The sequence below is a fragment of the Carassius auratus genome, chromosome 3 (assembly GCF_003368295.1).
Source record: "Carassius auratus strain Wakin chromosome 3, ASM336829v1, whole genome shotgun sequence".
Taxonomy (NCBI): Eukaryota; Metazoa; Chordata; class Actinopteri; order Cypriniformes; family Cyprinidae; genus Carassius; species Carassius auratus.
Genome location: NC_039245.1, coordinates 25900080 through 25921173, shown reverse-complemented (window position 1 = coordinate 25921173; position 21094 = coordinate 25900080). Strand labels below are relative to the sequence as shown.

At 37.9% G+C, this 21094-nt stretch overlaps 1 protein-coding gene across 1 annotated transcript in view; it reads right to left on the bottom strand.

Annotated features, from left to right (window-relative positions):
• Positions 1 to 2347: 2347 nt before the first annotated feature.
• The window catches only part of LOC113052542 (cytoplasmic phosphatidylinositol transfer protein 1-like), a 49765-nt gene continuing 31018 nt past the window's right edge, over positions 2348 to 21094 (bottom strand). Inside the window, exons 2-3 of the mRNA XM_026216957.1 lie at positions 7943 to 8091; positions 2348 to 2701 (exon numbers count right to left, since the gene is read on the bottom strand). Coding sequence (XP_026072742.1) covers positions 2563 to 2701; positions 7943 to 8091 — 288 coding nt within the window. The 3' untranslated portion in view covers positions 2348 to 2562. The remainder of the gene's footprint in view (positions 2702 to 7942; positions 8092 to 21094) is intronic.

Sequence of the window (21094 nt, the reverse complement as noted above, 5' to 3'; positions counted from 1 at the left end):
TGATGAAGAGCTCTCTCATTCATCTCTAGGTACAGATACGGCACGCAGAGATCCACTGACTGCCGTCCAGCTTAAGTTAAGCTTTAATCCTCCAGCCGTCTCCACCGCTCATTTAAACCAACCTGTCGTGTTGCTGCTGTTGACTTTCAGCAGTTTCCAGGCGGCACTCAAAAAAATTAATCGAAGATTCATGCACCTGATTTGCACATATAATTTCCATCTAATTGTACTGAACAAACTTATAAACAAATAAACTTAATGTGTTCAATCCAAATGGAGGGTTGCAATTCAGATACATAATTAGAAATTCTGGAACATATACATTTAAGTGTAAATGCATATTGAAACACCATTTGGATAAGTGTAGCCACGCTTTCCTGAAATGGGTGAACGCCCGTTTTATAGACCATGTAACAACTGTAGTCATTTTTAAAAGTAATGCATAAAAATGTAACGAATTGAGTTACTTAGTTGCTTTTTGTGGAGGGTAATCCATTACATTAATTTCACGTAACTTTTGGTCACAAGGGCTGGTCTTGCTTATATGTTGTTGTTGTTTGTTTTTTGTAATAACACAATCCCAAAAGTTATATTTTTGGCAACTGTAAGGGGCTCTTTAAAACCAAAGTTGAAATGAATAAGCCCCGTGCTAACACGGGGACAGAAGAGCTGTCAGTAAATAAACTGGAAAACTTACATTACTTATTTGAAAATGTAATCCGATACGTTACTAGTAACTTGAAAAAGTAATCTGATAACGTAACTCGTATTAGTCGTAATGCATTACCCCGGTTCACACAGAATGATGCTTTTTTCATTGTTTTTCTCATTTAAACGTCCTAAATGGACACCGATTTGATGTCTTTTGTAGCATCCTGTGTATGACAAAGTGCTCTAAAAATGCAGCGCTAAAGTTAAAAGTAGTTAAACGTTTGCTTTTTCACTCCATTTTTACATGCAAAAACACATTCTGTGTGAATAGCCCTAAAGGTCCCAATCCCTTATACCTTCAATATATTCATAAGGTTCAGAGGAGTCCTGAGGCGTTAAAATGTATATTGCTCCTTCGAATAAGAACGAGGTTTTCCGTGAAACCTAATATGGTCTCCAAGGAGCTTGAAGACACCTGGTCTGCCTAGCTTTCAAATGGACTCTAATTATATTGCAGCACAGAAAGGGAAAACAACATAAGTGCATTCTGGGATAGCATAACAACATGGTTGGTGGTCAAGGGGAATCAGCTTTCAGACACTGTAGCTCTGTTCTGAATCCTAAGGAGCTTGATGTGAACTGCCTACATAGACAAGATAATTGAAATAGAACCTGAAATAGAAATGGTGAGTGATTGAAAGCACTCTTAACAGCAATGCTTTTCATGTGAAACACACAGGAGACGAGACTCACTACTGATTCCAATGGAATTTGGTGTTAGCATGTTGCTATGCTAACGTCAGAACACTCCATTAAACATAAAATGCCTAAGACACCCACAACGCCATATCGATTTAAATACACACTACTGTTCAATATTTTTCCAATTTAAAAGAACCGTTTTCCAATCTGAATAGATGGTTAAAACTGTTAATATAATCCACTAAAGTAAGTTTTAATGTCTCACTTACACCATTAATTACTACGACACACATAACACAACACTTAATGACCCAGCATTCATAGTTCAATTCAGAGTCAAACAAGAGAGCATGTGCATTGTGGGAGATCAGTACCCTCAGAGTGTCTGTCTGTGTTAAACATTATTAGCATTGACCCTGCTACAACTTCTAATGACCATTCAACACAATGAATCTATTATGCTAAACAAGAGCATGAGGCATTATGTGTGTTTAATAGCACATTTTGTTGGAGCATTGGAATTGTCTCTGAGATTTTGGTTTGAGTTTCAAGCACAGCAAATAAATACGGGAAGAAGAAGAAGCTATACTTACTGTATACTCTGAGCAATGGTGTGGATCGAGAAGATGACGGGGAGAGAGAGAGAGAGAGAGAGAGAGAGAGAGACTTCATGTTAAAGGTCATGGCAATAAACACATTGGCAGTCTTGAAGCCATTAAACATTCAATCACAGAAAGACCTCCAGTTCTACAGGGATGTGTAATGTGTGTGTGTGTGTGTGTGTTTATCATGCACGCACACATCCTTTCATTTAGTGTAATTTCTAAAGCATTTGCTCAATAACTGTTGCAATTCAGTGTGTCAAAAAGATGCTTCTTAAGATTCAGGCTTAAGAAACAAATCCATCAAGAAATACTAAGCTGCTTCCGACTAAAATACGAGTCCTCTATTCATACGATTTCTTCCTCCGGTGAAAAAGTAATCTTGTCTGAATCCAGAGAGAAATATGCACTGAACACTTTTTAGAGGAGAAAACAGTCCGAAACAATATATGTCGGTCAGTTTTGAACTGTTTAGGATCTCATTCTGACGGCACCCATTCACTGCAGAGTGACCCAATGCTACATTTCTACCGGATCTGTTCTGTGAGGAAACGCACTCATCTTGGAACATTTTCAGCCATTTTATATTTTTGGGTGCACTCTTATTTTAACCAATTAAATGGCACTGTGTGCTTGCAGGTAAGTAGCTGTAGTTACCCGTAATGGTGTAGGGATAATAATTCCACGCTTTCTCCGTCACATAGAAGATTTTGGGAACCACAGCTCTGGCCCAGCTGGGCAGCTTGCTGAAAGAGACAAAGCAGGAAGGGAAAGTATTGAGGAGAAAGTGGAGAGTGCCAAAAGCCCCGTCCCCCGGCGGCAATAACAGTAGTAATGACAGACTAATAGCTGCAGCGAGGACGAAGTGATGGCCGCTCAGGGACGAAGATGCGCTTTCATTCTGATCTGAGATCAGGTTTCCTTAATCGCTGCCAAAACTCATCCTCTTTAAGAGCAGCTGCAAAAACACCCTCACTGTTCGACCACTAACAGACAACTCAGGATACCAGCCACTGGAGACACATGAAATACAATACCTTAAATGATAGCTTTTGTGACATTGTTGATTCTCCTTTTCCCATATATTCACGTGAAATAAACTCCAAGTGAGATTCTATTTGAAGAAAATCTGTAGACTATTAAAAGACTAGTACTAATATTAATGCACTGCACTTATTCTAAAATAAAGAATAATATATGTGTGGGAGTGTTGCTGTTTTCAAACTTAAAGGCAGGTACAGTTGTTTTTTTAATGCCGTGTCTCAATAATCTCAAGGGGGAGTAAATGACCACAGAATTTGGAGTTTTGGATGTGAACTACTCCTTGTCGATAACCAATAAAATCAATGGTGTGTTGGGGAATCATGATATATTTCATCTTAATGTACTAAGCCAATGGAGATGAAGTTCTTCTCACACCTTTCCGCAGTTGTGTCCTGAATAAAGCAGATGCAGAGTGGATGAAACTGGGACGGGTGCCAGTCCCAAAAGCCTGAGCAGCGGGAATAAAAGATCATTTTATGCAGGCCTTGCACATTTTGCTGGTGCATGACTCGGCACATCTGTGATGCAAACCTCATCCTGGGGGCTGGTAAAATGCTAATGGGTTTTGAGAAACGAGCCTACGCTCACACTGAGATGTTCGGGCGCTGCTCCATTTGCACTAAACCCAATTATGTTACATTTATCTGGCGGACTGGTTTTGTTTCCCAGCTCTTTCCAAATGCATAAACCCGTCCATTTTTCATCCGTTTCAGTCTGAAGTGAATCAAAAGATGTCAGAATTCATCCCGAAGCACGGCTACAGCTTGCAGAAGCAGCATGGCACACACGGGCGCACAAGCAGGTGGCCTGTGGGCGAAAAGGCAGGTACAGCTTCCCACAGCCAAATCTCCAATTCTACACATGCTGTAAAAGCGGGAGCTCAGCCGTCTCCCGACCCACGCACATCTCAACCTCCCCACATACTCTCTCATTTTCTCTGTTCCTTCTTTTGTGTTCTCGTGTGTGCTCTACTTTGCTCCTCCGCCTGTCTTTTATCCCATTTAAGTCTTGATTTATCTTTACTTCATCATCTAGAGATCACACAGATTTGGGATTTTGAGGGAATTATTTTTAATTCATTTGTTGTAACGGCTACTGTAGGTTTCCTACTGTAAAAAAGGATATTTTTAAGCTCATAAAAAAAGCTGTTGTTCACCCACCCATCTGTAGACACTAATAGAAATGCTGAAAATGTGAGTCATTGTTTTATGAAGCAAATGCTGAGCTATTGAAGCGCTCACACTAAATATAGTCTGAGCCTCGGATGCGGGGTCAAAGGTTAGAAGCTTTTTTTTTTTATGGGTGCGTGTAATTAAAAATACCATAAAACAAAATCTGTCTCTCTGTAGTCATAATTATTTGTCCCACCAGGTGTATTTAAGGCTGTGTTCATGAACACAAAAGCAACTCCATTTTTCATTTTTTTTGCTGCTTGAACATGAAATACATTTGCCTGATCCAAGCCAACTTAAGTGGTCTTGTTGTTTTTATTTTTCATATAATGTGAGGGATTGATAAAAACAACAGGAATTTAATGTGTCCTTAAGGAATAGTTCAACTGAAAATTACTCTCTGGTCATTCGAGATTTAGATGAGTTTGATTCTTCATCAGAACAGATTTGGAGAAATGTAGCATTGCATCACTTGTTCACCAATGTATCCTCTGCAGTGAATGGGTGCCGTCAGAATGAGAGTCCAAACAGCTGATAAAATCATCACAATAATCCACAAGCAATCCACACATTGTTTTGTGAAGTTGTGTTTGTAAGAAACAAATTCATAATTTAAGAAGTTTTAACTTCAACCATCACTTCTGCCCAAATAGAGTCCTCTATCTGAAATACTGCTTTTTCAAGTTTAATTTGTTTCATTATGGATTATGGACTAGCTTTTTGCTTCACAAGATGCTGACTGATGGACTGGAGTTGTGTGGATTATGGTGATGTTTTTAATCAGCAGTTTGGACTCTCATTCTGACGGCACCCATTCACTGCAGAGGATCCACTGGTGAGCAAGTGATGCAATGCTACATTTCTCCAAATCTGTTCTGATGAAGAAACAAACTCATCTACATCTTGGATGGCCAATTAAAATTTTTAACAGACATGTTAAGGATGTAAAGTTCACAGAGCATGTCCAGTTCTTCCCTTCTTAAACGACTTGACGTTAGCAAGGTAACGGTCCTCTTGAAAAGTCCTGTGGACACATTTCCACCAGTCAATGCTTTTTTCAGGGGTCATATCTTTTTGCTTAACACCGGAACATTACCAAAAGGCATTACACCCTTTCTGTTCCTTACACTGTTGTCTGCAGCAAATTCAGATTTGGATACTCTTCCCGAAGGAAAATAATCAGTGGTTGTTATAACATGTATTGCTAAAGTCTCACGCATGGTGAAGCTACGCAAGTTTGCCCCGGTACTATGACAACTAGTGTGGATGTGCTAGCAAAAGTGAACCGAAGAAATACACAGATCTGCCTATAAATAGCATTTAAATCAGTCTGTTTAAAAATCTGATTAAAAACAATAGTCAGCTGGCTATGTACAAGAAGAACAGTAGAGAGGCTGCAACAATTTTAGCATTATTAATATACTATTATAGTAGTTATTAACATTTTGAATTAGCTTTTATTTTGTATCTTCAGCTCTTGACAGGAGGTCATTATAATTTGCTACAGACTTTCTAGTTATATATATATATATATATATATATGTGTGTGTGTGTGTGTGTGTATCATTTCTGTATGATAATTAAGCTTTACATTTTTTTTAGGGCAGCCCTAATGTTATTCATTGAAAGATTGCCATTTTTACTGGTCTTAATATTTCTATTATGACTATGCATTGTTTTATTTCACATTTATTAATTTCAGTACTTTATTTTACACCTATTTATTTCAGTTAGCTGCTGAGCAACATTTCTAATTGAATAAGTTTTTCATCTAATAATTATATTTTACAACATTTAAAAAATGTATTTGATTTACCAAAATATTACCAAATTTTACCAAAAAATGTAGTTTTGTTTACCAATAACAGCACTGGTTACAATGATGAACTGGCGAGTTTTCTGAATCATTAAGCCGAAAAAGTCTGGATCACAGACATGTGATAAACAATGTGATAAAATTAACACATTCACAGAAGGCCAACATCTTTTGGCATGGGTCTAAACTAGCTGTTAGTGATGTCATGACCACCTCTCAGCCAATCATGACCCGCGGAGCAACGGTTTAATCAGCCTGGTCCTGGGGGACTGATGCCTCAACTCAATAAAGCGTCTCTCCAAAAACACATCTGCAGGAGCGATTGATTTATCAGTGGCCAGAATGGACAGTGTCTTGCGGGACGATGTCCTGAATCCATTTACTGGCTATTTTTGGGAAAGTGTTTGGGTCTCGAGTCATGCCCTTGCTAATTCTTGTTAAACTAGCAGCCGCTTAGAGACTGAGAATGAATTGAAGATCTCCTGTGGACTGCATTGACCCCAACTGAGGCTCAATGTCAATGTACTTCTATAAAAACATCTATAAAAGAGACTACCAAGACCTGGGAAAAGAGAGAGATTTGCAGATAGTAAACGGAAATAGAAAATGTAGGGCAGGGCCTTATTTTTATCCATTCATCAGTTTGGCTAAAAGTAAACAGTGTAGGTGACATCAGCTGAAGAGCAAAGTCAACGTGTACTTACATGTACTTATAGTGTACTTACAGTGTATTTATCTTATAAAGTTCTGGTAATACAAGGTAACAACATGGGGTAAGGTTAGGTTTAGGGGGGAGTTTCAGGGTTAGTACCTAGTTATTACATAGTTATTGTTATTACTATAATAAGTGCATAGTATGTACAAGAGGAACAGGACTGTAAAATAAAGTGCTACCAAGTGCATTCGTGCTTTAGAAGCCTTGAGCATGCGCCCAGTTCATGCAGTAAAAGCAGACACGCTATAAAGTCAAGGACAGATTCTCATCACAAGTCGTATTTTGCACTCATTTCTAGTGTGTTCGGTAGCTCTGTTCAAGGAGACTGACATTATATGAATGAGCTTCCATTGCTGGTCAGTTTATCAGATCTAAACCTCTAAATTTCATTAAAATGTCATGTAAAGCAAGCGACAGGAGTTTGTTGATAGAAATGCATGTTTATATGTTGGATCTCGGCCTGAACATTGGCAAAGTGGACTTTATGCTGATAGTTAAAAGGCATGTTAGGGTTTGGCTACGTAAGTGATGATGTTAACAAATGATGTTTTATTTCAAATGTATAATGTCCACTCCCGGTCAGACCTTTGGAATGATTAAGGTTTTTTGTGTTTTTGCTCAACAAGGCTGCATTTATTTTATTAAAAAAATACAGTAAAAAACTATATTGTAATATTGTAAAAATGGCATTACAATTTAAAATAAACATTTCTATTGCAATATACTTTTAAATGGAATTTCTTCAGCATCATTACTTCAGTCTTTAGTGTCACATGATCCTTCCGAAAACATAATTATGTTTATTATTATCAGTGTTGAAAACAGTTGTGCTGCTTAATATGTTTGCGGAAACTGAGATACACTACCATTCAAAAGAATAAAGTAAAATGTAAAAAATATATTAATATTTATATTCAGCAAAGATGCATTAAATTGATCAAAAGTAAAGAAATTTATAGTGTTACAAAAGATTTAGTTATTTTGAACTTTTTATACACCAAAGAATCCTGAAAAAAAATATATTAGGTTTAATTTTTCAACATCAGTAAACAGAAGCATTATTATTAACTGAGGACCCATTAAAATTAATAATAATTAAGCACCAAATTTTGACTGTTAGTGTGTGTGTTGATCGACTAATACAGTTTGAGTCTAGTATCACACACTCTTAACTGAAATACCTAGAGACTGTGCAGAGGTGTTTTGTCTGGACGAGTGATTGATGGCAGTTGTTACTCACTTGTTGAGATAAATGCGTTTCTCAGTGAACTGTCCCGGGCCGTAGTTGGGGTCCTCATACGGTTCGTTCTGCACCACCTCCACACCCTCTCCTCTCTCGCTCTGCTCATGACTGTGCTTGCTGATCATGTACAGCTGACCAATCCTGTACTGGAGACACAGACCCAAAACAGTCAGGACCGCCATATTCAAAATCTCACAAAACCTGACAGAAGCCTAACAGTGTCATCTGATGCATAGTCTGCATAAAAATGGCAAAAGCCTTTTCAAATCAGAGCTAGTTTATGATGATCCAAGACCTTTAAGTATGTGATGTTTTCAGCTGATGTGCAAAAATAAAATAAAATAAAAACATCAGTAAAACTTGTAAACCACATGCACTTATCCACAGGAAAGCCATTAATGTCTATAAACTCATCAGTTAGGAAAGAACACATTTTACTACACATATGCAGTATATTACATATTTATCATGTTAACTTCATTATTTAATGTATGTTTAAATAAATCTGTCATTACAGCCCCTTTTTAAAATGTTCAACAACATATTAATGTATTTAATTAAAAGGTTAATATAAAAACTGCCTTATGTGCATTTAAAGTTTTATATAACTCAGCTGGTGATTATTAAATTAACTTTACTTTCAGTTTCAATATTTTGAAACAATTTCAGATCAATAAAATCAAGTCGTCGTGAAGTTGTTTCAGTTTTAGATGTGTGCAGATTTTACGCACACTTTATAATGACATATTAAGTTATATCTGATTTATGATTTATTCACTCATTAACTTTGGCCACTTAATATGTTTGTCAGACTCTGTCAAAATAAAAGGCAAAGTAAAGCCGATCAAAACAGTGTAAGATTAAGCAGAGCCTTTGGCCCTCTGCAGGAATGACTTTTGGACCCTAGCAGATGTCAGCAGAAACACAGCACAGCCTCACAATCACGAGCGGGATCATGCTCTGCCTGATACAGCATACAGTATCATATGTTTTGGAGAGCATGACAGCTGTGACAGCTGCTTATCTGTGTGAACAGAACAGGCCCCAGGCATATGTTCAGCTCTCTGCATCTCCAACCCAGCTACTGCCTCACTGGAGACACGCAAAGATCCTTATCGAGCCAGTCATACATGCAGAGAATGACCACAGCCCTGCAGCTCATGCTGCTTTATTCATATGTCAATGAGAAGATATGGCGTACTTTATTTTTTTAAGCCTTCAGGCTGGACAGATGCTGACTGTGTGTGTGTGTGTGTGTGTGCCAGACCATGATGAACATAGTCAAGATGAACAGCTAAGTAGCCAAAATGTTCCAGTGAAAGCACACTAGCATTTGAACATCTTTAACTAGCTACTGGAAACTATGCACTGTTTCTTCTTTTCCTTTAGCGCTACTATACCTATCTGAAAAATGACTTCGATTTCAAAATAATTGTTAGCCTAATGTATTTGTACAGGTTGTGTTAATTAAATCGTGTACTTACGGTTGAAATGTTAAAATGTTTGACAATTTTGATACAGACAGAAGTATAGCAAGTGATGCTATTAGCCCAATCTCACTGCAACAACTAGTTAATGAAGTAACCAGCTATAGTTATTAGCATCGGCTAATGAATTGTTTACACTAATGTCCATTTAAGTGCCTTTTGTGGCAAAACTGAGAGCACAAGGTATACTTGTGTTGCAGATTTAATTGTGACACGCTGCGACATACAACTATGCAAGAAAATCAATCTTATCTATTAAAGCTGCAGTAGGTAACTTTTGTAAAAATATATTTTTTACATACTTGTTAAACCTGTCATTATGTCCTGACAGTAGAATATGAGACAGATAATCTGTGAAAAAAATCAAGCTCCTCTGGCTCCTCCCAGTGTCCTATTGCCATTTGCAGAAACTCCATCGCTCCCGGTAAAAAATAACCAATCGGTCCGTAACTTTGTTTGTGTTCAAAATGTAGAAGCATTTATATAATAAGCGAGTACACCATGAATCTATTTTCCAAACCGTGTTTTTAGCTTGTTCTGAATCACTAGGGTGCACCTATAATAAGTGTTTATATTCGGACTATTTTAGGTTGCTTCGGGGGTACCGCTGCGGAGTAACCCAGTACCTTTGTGATTCTTCATAGACATAAACAGAGAGAAGTAGTTCCGGCTACAATGTTCTTCCGCAAGACGCAAGCAGTTCTGTTTATTAACCGCTAGAGCGTCAAAAGTTCCCTACCGCAGCTTTAATTCTGTGTTGTACTAAAAAATAAAAATAAAAAGTGTTCAGGGTTGATCACAAAATTTGAGGATGTTTAAATAGAAAAACAATGGAAAAGCATCGCATTGGAATGCCAAAACTATTTGTTGCCCTTACAGCAGTATACTTCCATTACCGATTCAATACTTAAAGTATTTCCTGTTTGGACCTAACTTCTGAGCACAAATTATTATGATAAAAAGAACTTTGGATGCTTTCACTCTTGATTCGACTGCATGGTCCAAAATAACAAAACACTGACAAAAACAAAACCAAACACAACACGCAACGCAAAAAGTCTAAGTCACTATAATCAGTAATTATGTCCCCACTTGATGCGACAAAATGCCTAGTTTATAATGGGTTTTATTGTTTTTGTCTTCTTGTGCTGGGACGCACAGCATCACAGTATGTTAAGGGGTGGAACATTTCCGTCACATGCTTGAGGAATTCGGCCAATCACAATGAATTGTATAGCTGGCCAATCAGAGCACACCTCGTTTTTAGAATGATGAGCTTTGTAAAAATTGACGCAATCGAAATATATATATTTTTTTTACCGTAAACCATATAAACATATTGCATTACACCAAATACACAAAATAATGTTCTTTCTAGTAACCCCATATGATCCCTTTAATACACAGTTTGACCAATTCATATCTCTTCGTAGTGGTTCACTTCTGTGATTTAGTATGAATGCATTCACATCAGACGCAAACCACACTGGAGTTCACATCTGTACCCCAGACCACCCTTTTTTAGTGGATAGTGCATGTGTTCACCCAAGTTCAGAAAATAGCATTCACATTAGCCAAACTCGAAAACATCAAAAGAATGCAAGCCGACATGGCGTGGTCAAACACACGGACAAAAAGTTTCCAAAAAGTGTATTTTCAATATCGTAGCGATGTTCAGCAGTGTGCTGAATTCAAGTGACCAACAAAATTAGAGAAAGCTGCTCGGGTAGCATTTTCGCCATCACACAAAAATTTACATGAAATTTTGCAGTCAGAATCCAGTCACTTTTTTTTCACAAAGGGTGAAAGATTTCTCCCTATTCACAATGGGAGCGAGTTATCCACACGGCTTTGAGGCATTGACCAGCTACTTTGAAAGAGACTGAGCTGTGCTCGATACTTTGCTCTACTAAAAAAAAACGCAACAATGACTATTCCCAAACAAGTTTCCCAAACACACCCCTCAAATGCTTAATCATAATGTTTAACCTCCTCTTTCCCCCGAAGCATGCCATGCTCACCTCCATATCCTTCATTCATCTGAGCTTTTTAAAAACCACAGCTCTTGGTTTGATTAATGAGATATTGTCCTCATTGTTATCCTCTAAAACCCAATTAAAGCTGGAGAAAAAGCGAGAGAACGAGAGCGGCTGTGGGGTTCAAGTGGTGGTGAATAATTCATCGCTACCACTTTCACTTTGTGTGCGATGGACAGGCGTGAGGAGGGATGAGAGGATGGACAGACTGCATGAGAGCACATTAAGAGTTGGGAGTGAAATGTCATTTTAAAATAAATAAATGAGGCAGAGATGGAGAAGCGCATGCTCGATCTTCTTTGATGGCAAACTTGAGTCTTTTTTTGTTCTTTTAAGCGTGACTCTAGTTTCACCCACAGCAGCACTCTGTTACCTGGAGAGTGCCTGTGTTTCATGGGAAGAGAGTAAGTTAATGGTGAGTCATTAGACTGTGCTGTCAGGCTGCTCTCTGAGAGCTCTTGAGGGCTGCCCTGATTGTGTTGGGGAGAGAAAACGGTGGTTTTGTTGATACTGAAAAACCTCTCTCAGGCACACTGACGAAAGACTTCAATCATACACACAGGGAGGTTCATGCATTGCAGTCAGTTGAATCTAGTGTGCCAACAGCACGTTTGAAAGGAATGCAAGTGGTGCGTCTTTATTCAAAACTTGTCACTAGGGTTGCCACCCTGCATAATTCGATGATGAGCCAGTTCAGTGTTGTCATTCCTCGGCAATGCAATGCAATGCAAGTCAACATTGTAATAATGGCATTAGCTTATGTTTTTTTCCCCCAGTAGTCTATGGTTTCTCTTTCAGGTCGACTACTGTCATAACAGAACAACATTTTCAAAACTTGACTAACTGTGGAGGAACTGTGAGAGGGAAATAATGCTACATTAATGTAGACTGAAAAGTTTCCCCTACAGACAGATGACAACCGGATCCAGCGGATAAGTGGGTAAGTTTTCAATTCTCACCAACTGAATAACACTGAATAGCTGCCTTTCTGATGGTTTCATTAGCGCCAGCACACAGATGCAAAAATCAGAGACACTTGAATGCAAACACTTTAGGAATGCTTTAAAACCCTACTGGATGATGTACAGTATTGTTGAGGAAAACGCTACTGAGAAGACAAAATGAAAGACTGAAGACTGCATCTCGGGCAACAGGCTGTTGAGAGTGGGCGAGCAATGGTAACAGATGACTGTAGAGCCATTATCTACACAATACTCCTCAGACTGCACTATATCATTAAACCACGAGCAGCAGCGGCACATTTACATTCCGCCCATTCACTACTAATTAGAAAGCTTAAGGGATTCTATGCCCATGGAGAAAAGGAAATTAACTGTGATCTTCTTGACGAGAACAACTTCAAGTGCTCCAGCTGTCCGTAATGACAAACTGCTAACTGGCTTGTCCACAACAGATTTATCTTTTTGACGTCTCTCTGTCTGAACAGCAGAGGAAAATATGTAGATTCAAAACCAGTGAAAATTAAAAACTGGCATTGAATCACACTTTTAACCTTATCTTTTTAACCCCTAAACACATCTGAATCAGCTAATCAAGTGCTGTGTTCAAAATCGTCCTCTAATAAAGTCCAGTTGAAGGAGTGAATGAAAGCGAGTGGGCAAATTCGGACACTGAATGCGTCAGAAGGAATGCTGATTTTCTACAGTTTGTGCTTGCTGTTTAATAATCATATGAAACTTAGCAAACTGGCAGCACCAGTCCTAACACAAAACAAATTGTCATGGAAACTAGCATGTATAGACAATTAAATAAACAATTAAAAAGTACCGGTGTGTTATTACACTGTGATCGCATTGGACCAGCAGTTTGGAAAATTGATGGACGGAACTGGATCCTTCAGTCGAGACACAGGAATCCATTCCCCACAACCCTCACAGTGCATTATGGGTATTCTCTAGCCGCTGAGTGTACATCAATTGCACACTTGTTATTGCAGTGCATTATGGGATTGAATGAGTGTTTTCGATAATGTGCACTATGGTTCCAGAAACCACCACAAATGGCTGTCCCCTCAAGTAATGCCCTATTTAATGGTATAGGTGGCTATTTTGGACATGGCCAGGATCTTCAGAATAACACTGTCTCTATACAACGATGTAAAGCTGTTTTCACTGACGCAATTACTGTAAATCAGAGATGACAACACATGACGTTGTACTCAGAGCTGTTCCAAGTCCTAAAACAATCTGGCGGTGATCAGGAGAAAGAACACTTTTTAAACCAATACCTCACTCTTAACTACCCAGAGAGATGTGAACCGTTGATTTAACAGTGCTGAGCTGTCTGCATCAGATGAAGCGGGGCTAATCAAAAAGCGACTGTTCTTCTAGAAAGCTCAATCAGAACAAAGAGCAAAACAGTTTCTTATCAACCCACGCAAGGTACATGCTGTACATGAGCCAAAGCGAGCTCTATGTTATGCTGCAGATGTACCATGATATGAGATACATATGGCACAGTACAGAATGAATACAATTTTCACGTACCGTGGTCAAGTCCACAGTAAACAACTGTTGGACGAGGTACGAAATGTTCATCATGGGTTGCATAGGAAGTTATTGTTTGTAATATTTATGCTTTCTCACGAGATCAGGAAAATACTGATCCCACTGCATAGCTGTATGGCCATTATACAGACATAGTGTAACATATTATTAACACTTATGCACTGCACATTCATCTACTTTGACATTTTGTACAAATAAATTTGAATTTGCAACCTATTTGTCAAAGCGTAAAAATAGATGCATTTCCATGAAAGTGTGTTGGTAATAATTTTCATACTGTGTCTGTGCAAGAGCCATACATCTATACAGTGGGCATAGTATTTTCCCAATCTCATTATAAAACAGGTCAACAACTTCCTAAGCATTTGAATGATCCGTTACATACAAAATCAAAAATGTATTAGGTCCACCACAAACCCATCTCTAACGGTGTATTCACACCGGTCTGGTTTAGTTCGATTTAAAACGAACTCTGGGCGATTTGTTTACAGACGATCGCGCATTTAGCTGAGGAATTTGATTTAGCCTGCAATCCTGGTTTCACTTTCTTTATACCTAATCCGTCTTTTGTGCAGTGCCATTGTCAGTATGCCATGGTAGCTGAACATAAGAGCATGCTCTCTCTGCCGGAACAATCTTACAGCACTTCATCTGCGCAAAAACCTTGTTACAACATCCTTGTTACAACATCGCATAGATGACATTGGTCCAGACCAAAGCAAGTGAACTAGCAGACTTCCCAGGTGTGAACTAAATCATTGGGACTTAGGCAGTTCATATGAAAATTTGCAAATGAGATTGTACAAATAATGAGATTAGCGGGAAGACACTTTGCCCATTGTATAGACATAACGTGAAATATTTCCAACAGACTTTCATAGGAATTGATAGTTATTTTATGTTTTCGCCAATTGGTCTTAAATTTGAATGAATTTGAGATTGAATTTATTGCTTAAATTAATCTCATTAGCACATTTTCGGATGATCTGATTAATCACCACTGAAGGTTAGGTTTAAGGGTGAGGTTAGGGGTGGACTTAAAATTTTTACATTTTTGCACAAAACCATTTGTGAAAATTCATAAGAAATTGACAACTCATAAAATACTATCATTTTCTCATGAGATCACCCAAAAATGAACAGTCTGTCATCATTTACTTATCCTCATGTCGTTCTGCGGAAGAAAGATAACTATTTTAATTATTTTGGATCCCATTGACATTCATTGTTGAAGCAAAACAGAAACATTCTTCAAAATTATCTTCTTTTGTCTCCCACAGCACACAGGATTGGTGAGTACAACATGAGGGTGAGTAAATGATGATTGTTCATTTTTGGGTGAACGATCTCTGTTCTCCCAGCCTGACCAGCTCCAGTGGTGAAAACAAGTATAAAGAAAGTAAATAGGGTCCCTTTTGATTTCAAGTCATTTTTGTATCCGAAAAAAGAAGAAGTTTTAATCGCCATACAATTATTATATGAATCATCTTCTCCACCATCGAAGCAGGGGGTTTCAAGGTCTGACAACTACTAAAAATGGTGTTGTTAGCCCAAAGCATTCTGGGTAACAAATAAATAAAAATGGATTCAACAGCAGCGATTACTTAGGAAATCCTAGCCACCTGAGTGTCGATTACATCAAATTCAAGCCCACCGGCAGAGTTCGACAGAGGAAGCATTGGGGCTGTATTTATTAGACAACATCCTGTGTGACTGATAGTGTTGTCGTGAGCCTGGGGTGAGCAATGTTCACGTAATTCAGCATTAGCGCCCGTGGGGATGGCAGGGTGAAAGAGAACGACTCGGGATGTTACAGGAACGCAGGAGACGGAAGGGAGGAGCTGAGAGAGGTGGCCTTTTCCCAGGACGAGTGGAGTGACTGTCAAGTAAATGATTGGAGGGTTTGCGCTGTTATCTCCACCTCATCCATCACTGCTGGAGAGAATGCAGCCTCAGCGCTAACACAGCGTATAACACTGGTCAATGGAGTGTCAGGGGAATATATGGGAGAACGAGTGTGTGTTTATGGGAGTTTCTCTGGCTATGGGCACTTTTGGTCCTGTGGACTTTTAGAAATGAGAACTTTTTCTTTTAAAACATACTTTGAACTTGCGTCTTTTATTTGTCCTCTAGCAAACACCCATTCATTAACGGAGGATTCTGTCATAGCTTTCGTGAACAGCAATTGTCATTTACACCACATCTCTAATGTGGACTGTGTTTAATGGCATTCTGTAATGGAAAAGATGGGAATATTTTTGTAATATTACAGCCTATGTTTGCTAAGGGAAATTTCATAGCTAACGTTTTGTGTCATAAATACGTACATTGTCTGATGAAGAGCCACATAACTCGAGAACATGCTATAAATATGGATCTATGGTGTACCAACTTTTTCTTCCTTTGTTATTTATTTATTGTGGTTGAGCACCTTTATTAAGATTTTTTTTCTGCTAGATATGCATACTTAAATATTTTTTATGTTAAATATTTGCACAAACATGCACAACTAAATTTACAGCTTGATTGGTAATGATGCACAAAAATATTCTATTCATAGATTTACAGTGATATTTAACATGAGTTTACTTTATACATCACATATGATGTTTCATCTTAAATCACACGGAAAAACAAGTGCCAGTTACAATTATACTGCATGTAATTGCATATAATAACTATATATTGTATATATTATAAAGTGAAGTAATTCATTTTGACAAAAAAAAATATTAAAATGCTGTCCTTCATTATTTAGATTACAGTTTAAACTAATTCATATTTTATATGACATGTTCATATTTCAAGAATGTTAAAAATGTAATTAAAAAGGTAAAACATTCCCAAAACATCTTAATGGGACCGTAATGTAACAGAGTTGTAAATTTGTTCGTTCTAATGAATAAAAAAATCAACTTGTGGGACATGTGAGTGGCCAACACTGAAGTGACACCCTTCTGTGTGTGGAAGGCTGGGGGTGTGAATGACACATGAGACATATTAGACTGTTCACACATGAATGTGACGCAAGCAAAAGTGTTAATGAGAGAGTGCATGCTGAGATAGAGAGAGAAAGAGAGAGAGAGAGAGGAACTAAGGTAGGAACGCAATAACACAAGTAACAGCATGCTTGCTTCTCACATACATGCTTTTCTGATCACAGTGTGTCCAAAGTTACCATCTATCAGAGCAGTTCGCAACTGGTTTTTGTTAAGGCATGTATGATAATGGATTATAACTGTTTAAAGGGGTCATATGATGCGATTTCAATTTTTCCTTTCTCTTTTGAGTGTTACAAGCTCTTGGTGCATGAAGAAGATCTGTAAAGTTGTAGAGACCAAAGTCTCAAATCTTAAGAGATATTCTTTATCAAAGTTAAGACTCTGCCAGGGCCCCCTAAAACGGCTAATTCAGACACGCCCCCACATGTCTACATCACTATGTGGAAATATTTGTGTAATGCTGCCCAAATGTTTCAGTTTCAGTAACTGCAGTTAGTGTTGAAACAGCTATGTCAGGGAGATGGACATCTAGGCAAAAGCACTTTTTGTGCATCATGTGTGTGTGTTTGTGTGTGTGTGTGTGTGTGTGTGTGAGAGAGAGAGAAAGAGAGAGAGAGAGAAAGAGAGAGAGAGGGAGATGGTAACAGTCCATGGCTTGTGTACTGCAAACACATACGAGCTTCATCACTGTCTGTCACGCATCTCTGTTCCTCTTTCAGGCTTGAACTGATGGTAAAACTAAGGACATTAACTGTCTTTACATTTATTTTTTTAAAGATGAAGTTTGCGATTATGAAAATGGGAGTTACATTCCGAAGAGTGCTTGCAGTGATCAGCCAATCACAATGCATTGGGTCAGTTGGCCAATCAGAGCAGACTGTATCTGTTGGAAGGAGGGGCATTGTAGAAAACTATGTGTTTGAGAGAGACAGAGGACCTACAATAATGTACAGTATCTGAAAAATAATGCATTTTGAACATTTAAGTATTCCAACATATTCTGTTACACCACATACACAAAATAATAATCTTTAAAAAAGCATCACATGAACCCTTTAATGTGCAAAAAAAGTATTTTAAATAAAATAAACCATGAACGCCATAGGACCGACCAACATGTATAAAAAACAGACATATGCACAAACCCTGTTTATCTTAATTGCAAGTGGGTTGTATTTGCCTTTAGCTTGGGTAATTTTGTTGACGGTGTTAAAGGATGAGAACATGAAATCTGTTCACGATGGCATCCCGAATGCTAGCAAGTGATGGATAAATTTGCACCAAAATACACAAGGTGTGACTTTCAATCATCTGCAGAAAACAAAAGGAGAGGCTTACCAGCTGTTTTCCATATAATGGAAGTGAATGGGGGACTGACGCTGTAGAGCAATAATAGACCAAAAATAGTTAAAAGAACAACAGAAAAACTACATATGACATGCACTATATGCAAAGTCTTATGAAGTCACATGATACTAACATTTCAGCATGTTCTCCATACAAAGCTGTCAATTGGCTTTGTCATATGTTCATTTGGACTTTTAGGTTACTTTTATTATATTTTAATCAACATCTCATTTTATGTTTCACATAAAAAAAGCAGCTTATGAGTTTGGATTAACATAGGGGTCAGTAAATTACAAAATGTTTGGTTGAACCTACCCTTCATGTTAATAAAGAAGCCAGCGCACCAGCATCCAAAACAACTGCATGGTCTTATCAGCATGAGGGCTGTCAGGAAATACTTCTATAGAACATACTTCGCATGAGATGAATACTAAAGAGAGACAAATCTCGCATGATTATGGTCTAAAAGGTACAGTTACTAAAAGCTTGTTGGTATCACGCTGTCAGGAGCCTAGGTAAACATGTTAAAGGTACAATTTGTAAGATATTTTCAGTAAAATATCCAAAAATCACTAGGCTAGTGTTATATATTTTGTCCAGCTGATTACTAACATTATCTCTAATGTTTTCAACTACTTGTAAATCATGAGAAAATTCCCATTCTAAACAGTGACACGGGGCAGTGCAGTCGCCTGTCGATGACGTCATTTACCCTTTGTTACATTCTTTACTGACGTAGAAAAATCACATGACAACAGTGTCATGGACACATGCAGAAGTAGCTTCGCGACAAACTTCAACTAGAAAGAGATTCCGATCTGTTTGTGTTTTACTCGACAGGTGAGTTGTTTTGATTTGTATTTTACAGAAAACGTATGCTATTATAACGATCAACAAGATTAGTATTATTAAATTAAAAATTACATTGAATTTATGCATTTAGCCGACCCTTTTATCCAAAGCGAATTACAGTGCATTCAGGCAATCAGTTTTTACCTTTCATGTGTTCCCGAGGAATCGAACCCCCAACCTTGCACTTGATAATGCAATGCTCTACCAATTGAGCTACAGGAAAACAATTTATTATTATTATTATTATGGGGTTACAAACACGGAGGATCTTGACTCTAGACCCTCGCGAGGACGCGTCGGATCCATAGTCTGATCGGGTCTTAGAATTGACTTTGTATGTAATCTACTCGCGCAAATCATTGAACTCGCGTTAAATCCATGACTTATCTTTCCGTCTGATTGATGGCCATCAGCGGTTGGGTAGAGGACAACAAATCCCATCATTCCACGCTCCTCCTTAGCGTCATCAAACCACGCGATTGTTATTGTTTTGGTAGTACGCCCTCTAGTGGCAGGTCCTACAACCTGGATGATGTTTAGCATGTCAACTACATGGTCATACTGCACACCGCAGACTTTAGCACACAGATTCTTGTTTTAACTGTCCAATTTTCCCAGAAGGCTTCTTTTTCTTAAAAAAAAATCATACTTAATGTGTTATTTTTCACTAAATCAATTATGAATGCACCTAATCAATAATCAAATCCATCGCTGAATTAACCTCATAATCAATTACCATTGTGACTATTATTGATGAGCACAGATATGAGCACTGCTTGCTCTGTGTTGAACCACTGCTGGCGTCTGTTTCTCATTCTCTCTTTTCTCAGTGAAATGGAGAGCAGGAGTGTGAGGTTTGCACACACACACACACACACACACACACACACACACACACACACACACACACACACAGCAGAGAGACTGTCAGTGTCAGAGAACTAAAACGAAGACACAATATTTTTTTCCTTTCATTCCCCCTCTGAAATGCACACATTTATGCATATTCAGTGAATGCACAAGACGCCTCGTACGAGGAGTCGTACATAACAGACTGAATCTGACAGCAGTTTGTTACATAAGGTGGATCATTCATACTATGCCAAACACTCAAAGAAAAGCCTGTAAAAATATGGGCAAGTGTACTGTGTTAATATGAAGGAATTTTCTGTTTTAGTGGCATTTCGAATCACACATTGAATTGTGTATTAGGGTTTACAGATTAATAATCTGCCAGGATATTATACAATTTTCAACAGATTTGTTTTTGTTTTACAGTGTACATTTTCATGTCATATGTTGTATTACATTTGATACAATTAAAACTCTTTTTGTCTTCACATACACTGCAAGAAATTATCATGAATTTAACAGTAAAAGGCTGTAAAAATGCTACAGTGAAAACCTGTTAAATGGTTAACGGTAAATTCCCTTACTATATACGGTAAAAAAAACTGTATTGGACATTACATGTAATCTACAGTAGTATACCATTTTTGGAAGTGAAGACCATATCATTTACAGTGAATAACCGTAAATTGACAATCCCAGAATTTCCTGCGTTACATTTCAAATTATATATTTTTTGTTGTTGTCAAAATCAAAGTTTCTTAGTTTTTTCTTATCAGTTTTGTATATCAGGGTTGTGCGTTACACCTAATGTTGTTAACAATGTTTATTGCATTATTTCAGTTCCATGTGTGTCACCATGACGGTGTTTAGTGTTTGTGTGAATCACACTGTGCACCTTCTATATGTTATTATTTAAAAGCTGGTTCATGTGACTTTCTCATCAACACCTGCATTTGATGGTTATCAGTGTATGACAAAGGTACAAAACTGATCTCAGTACATCAGTAGGTTGGTATATTAACATTATATCAGTAAATGAAATTAG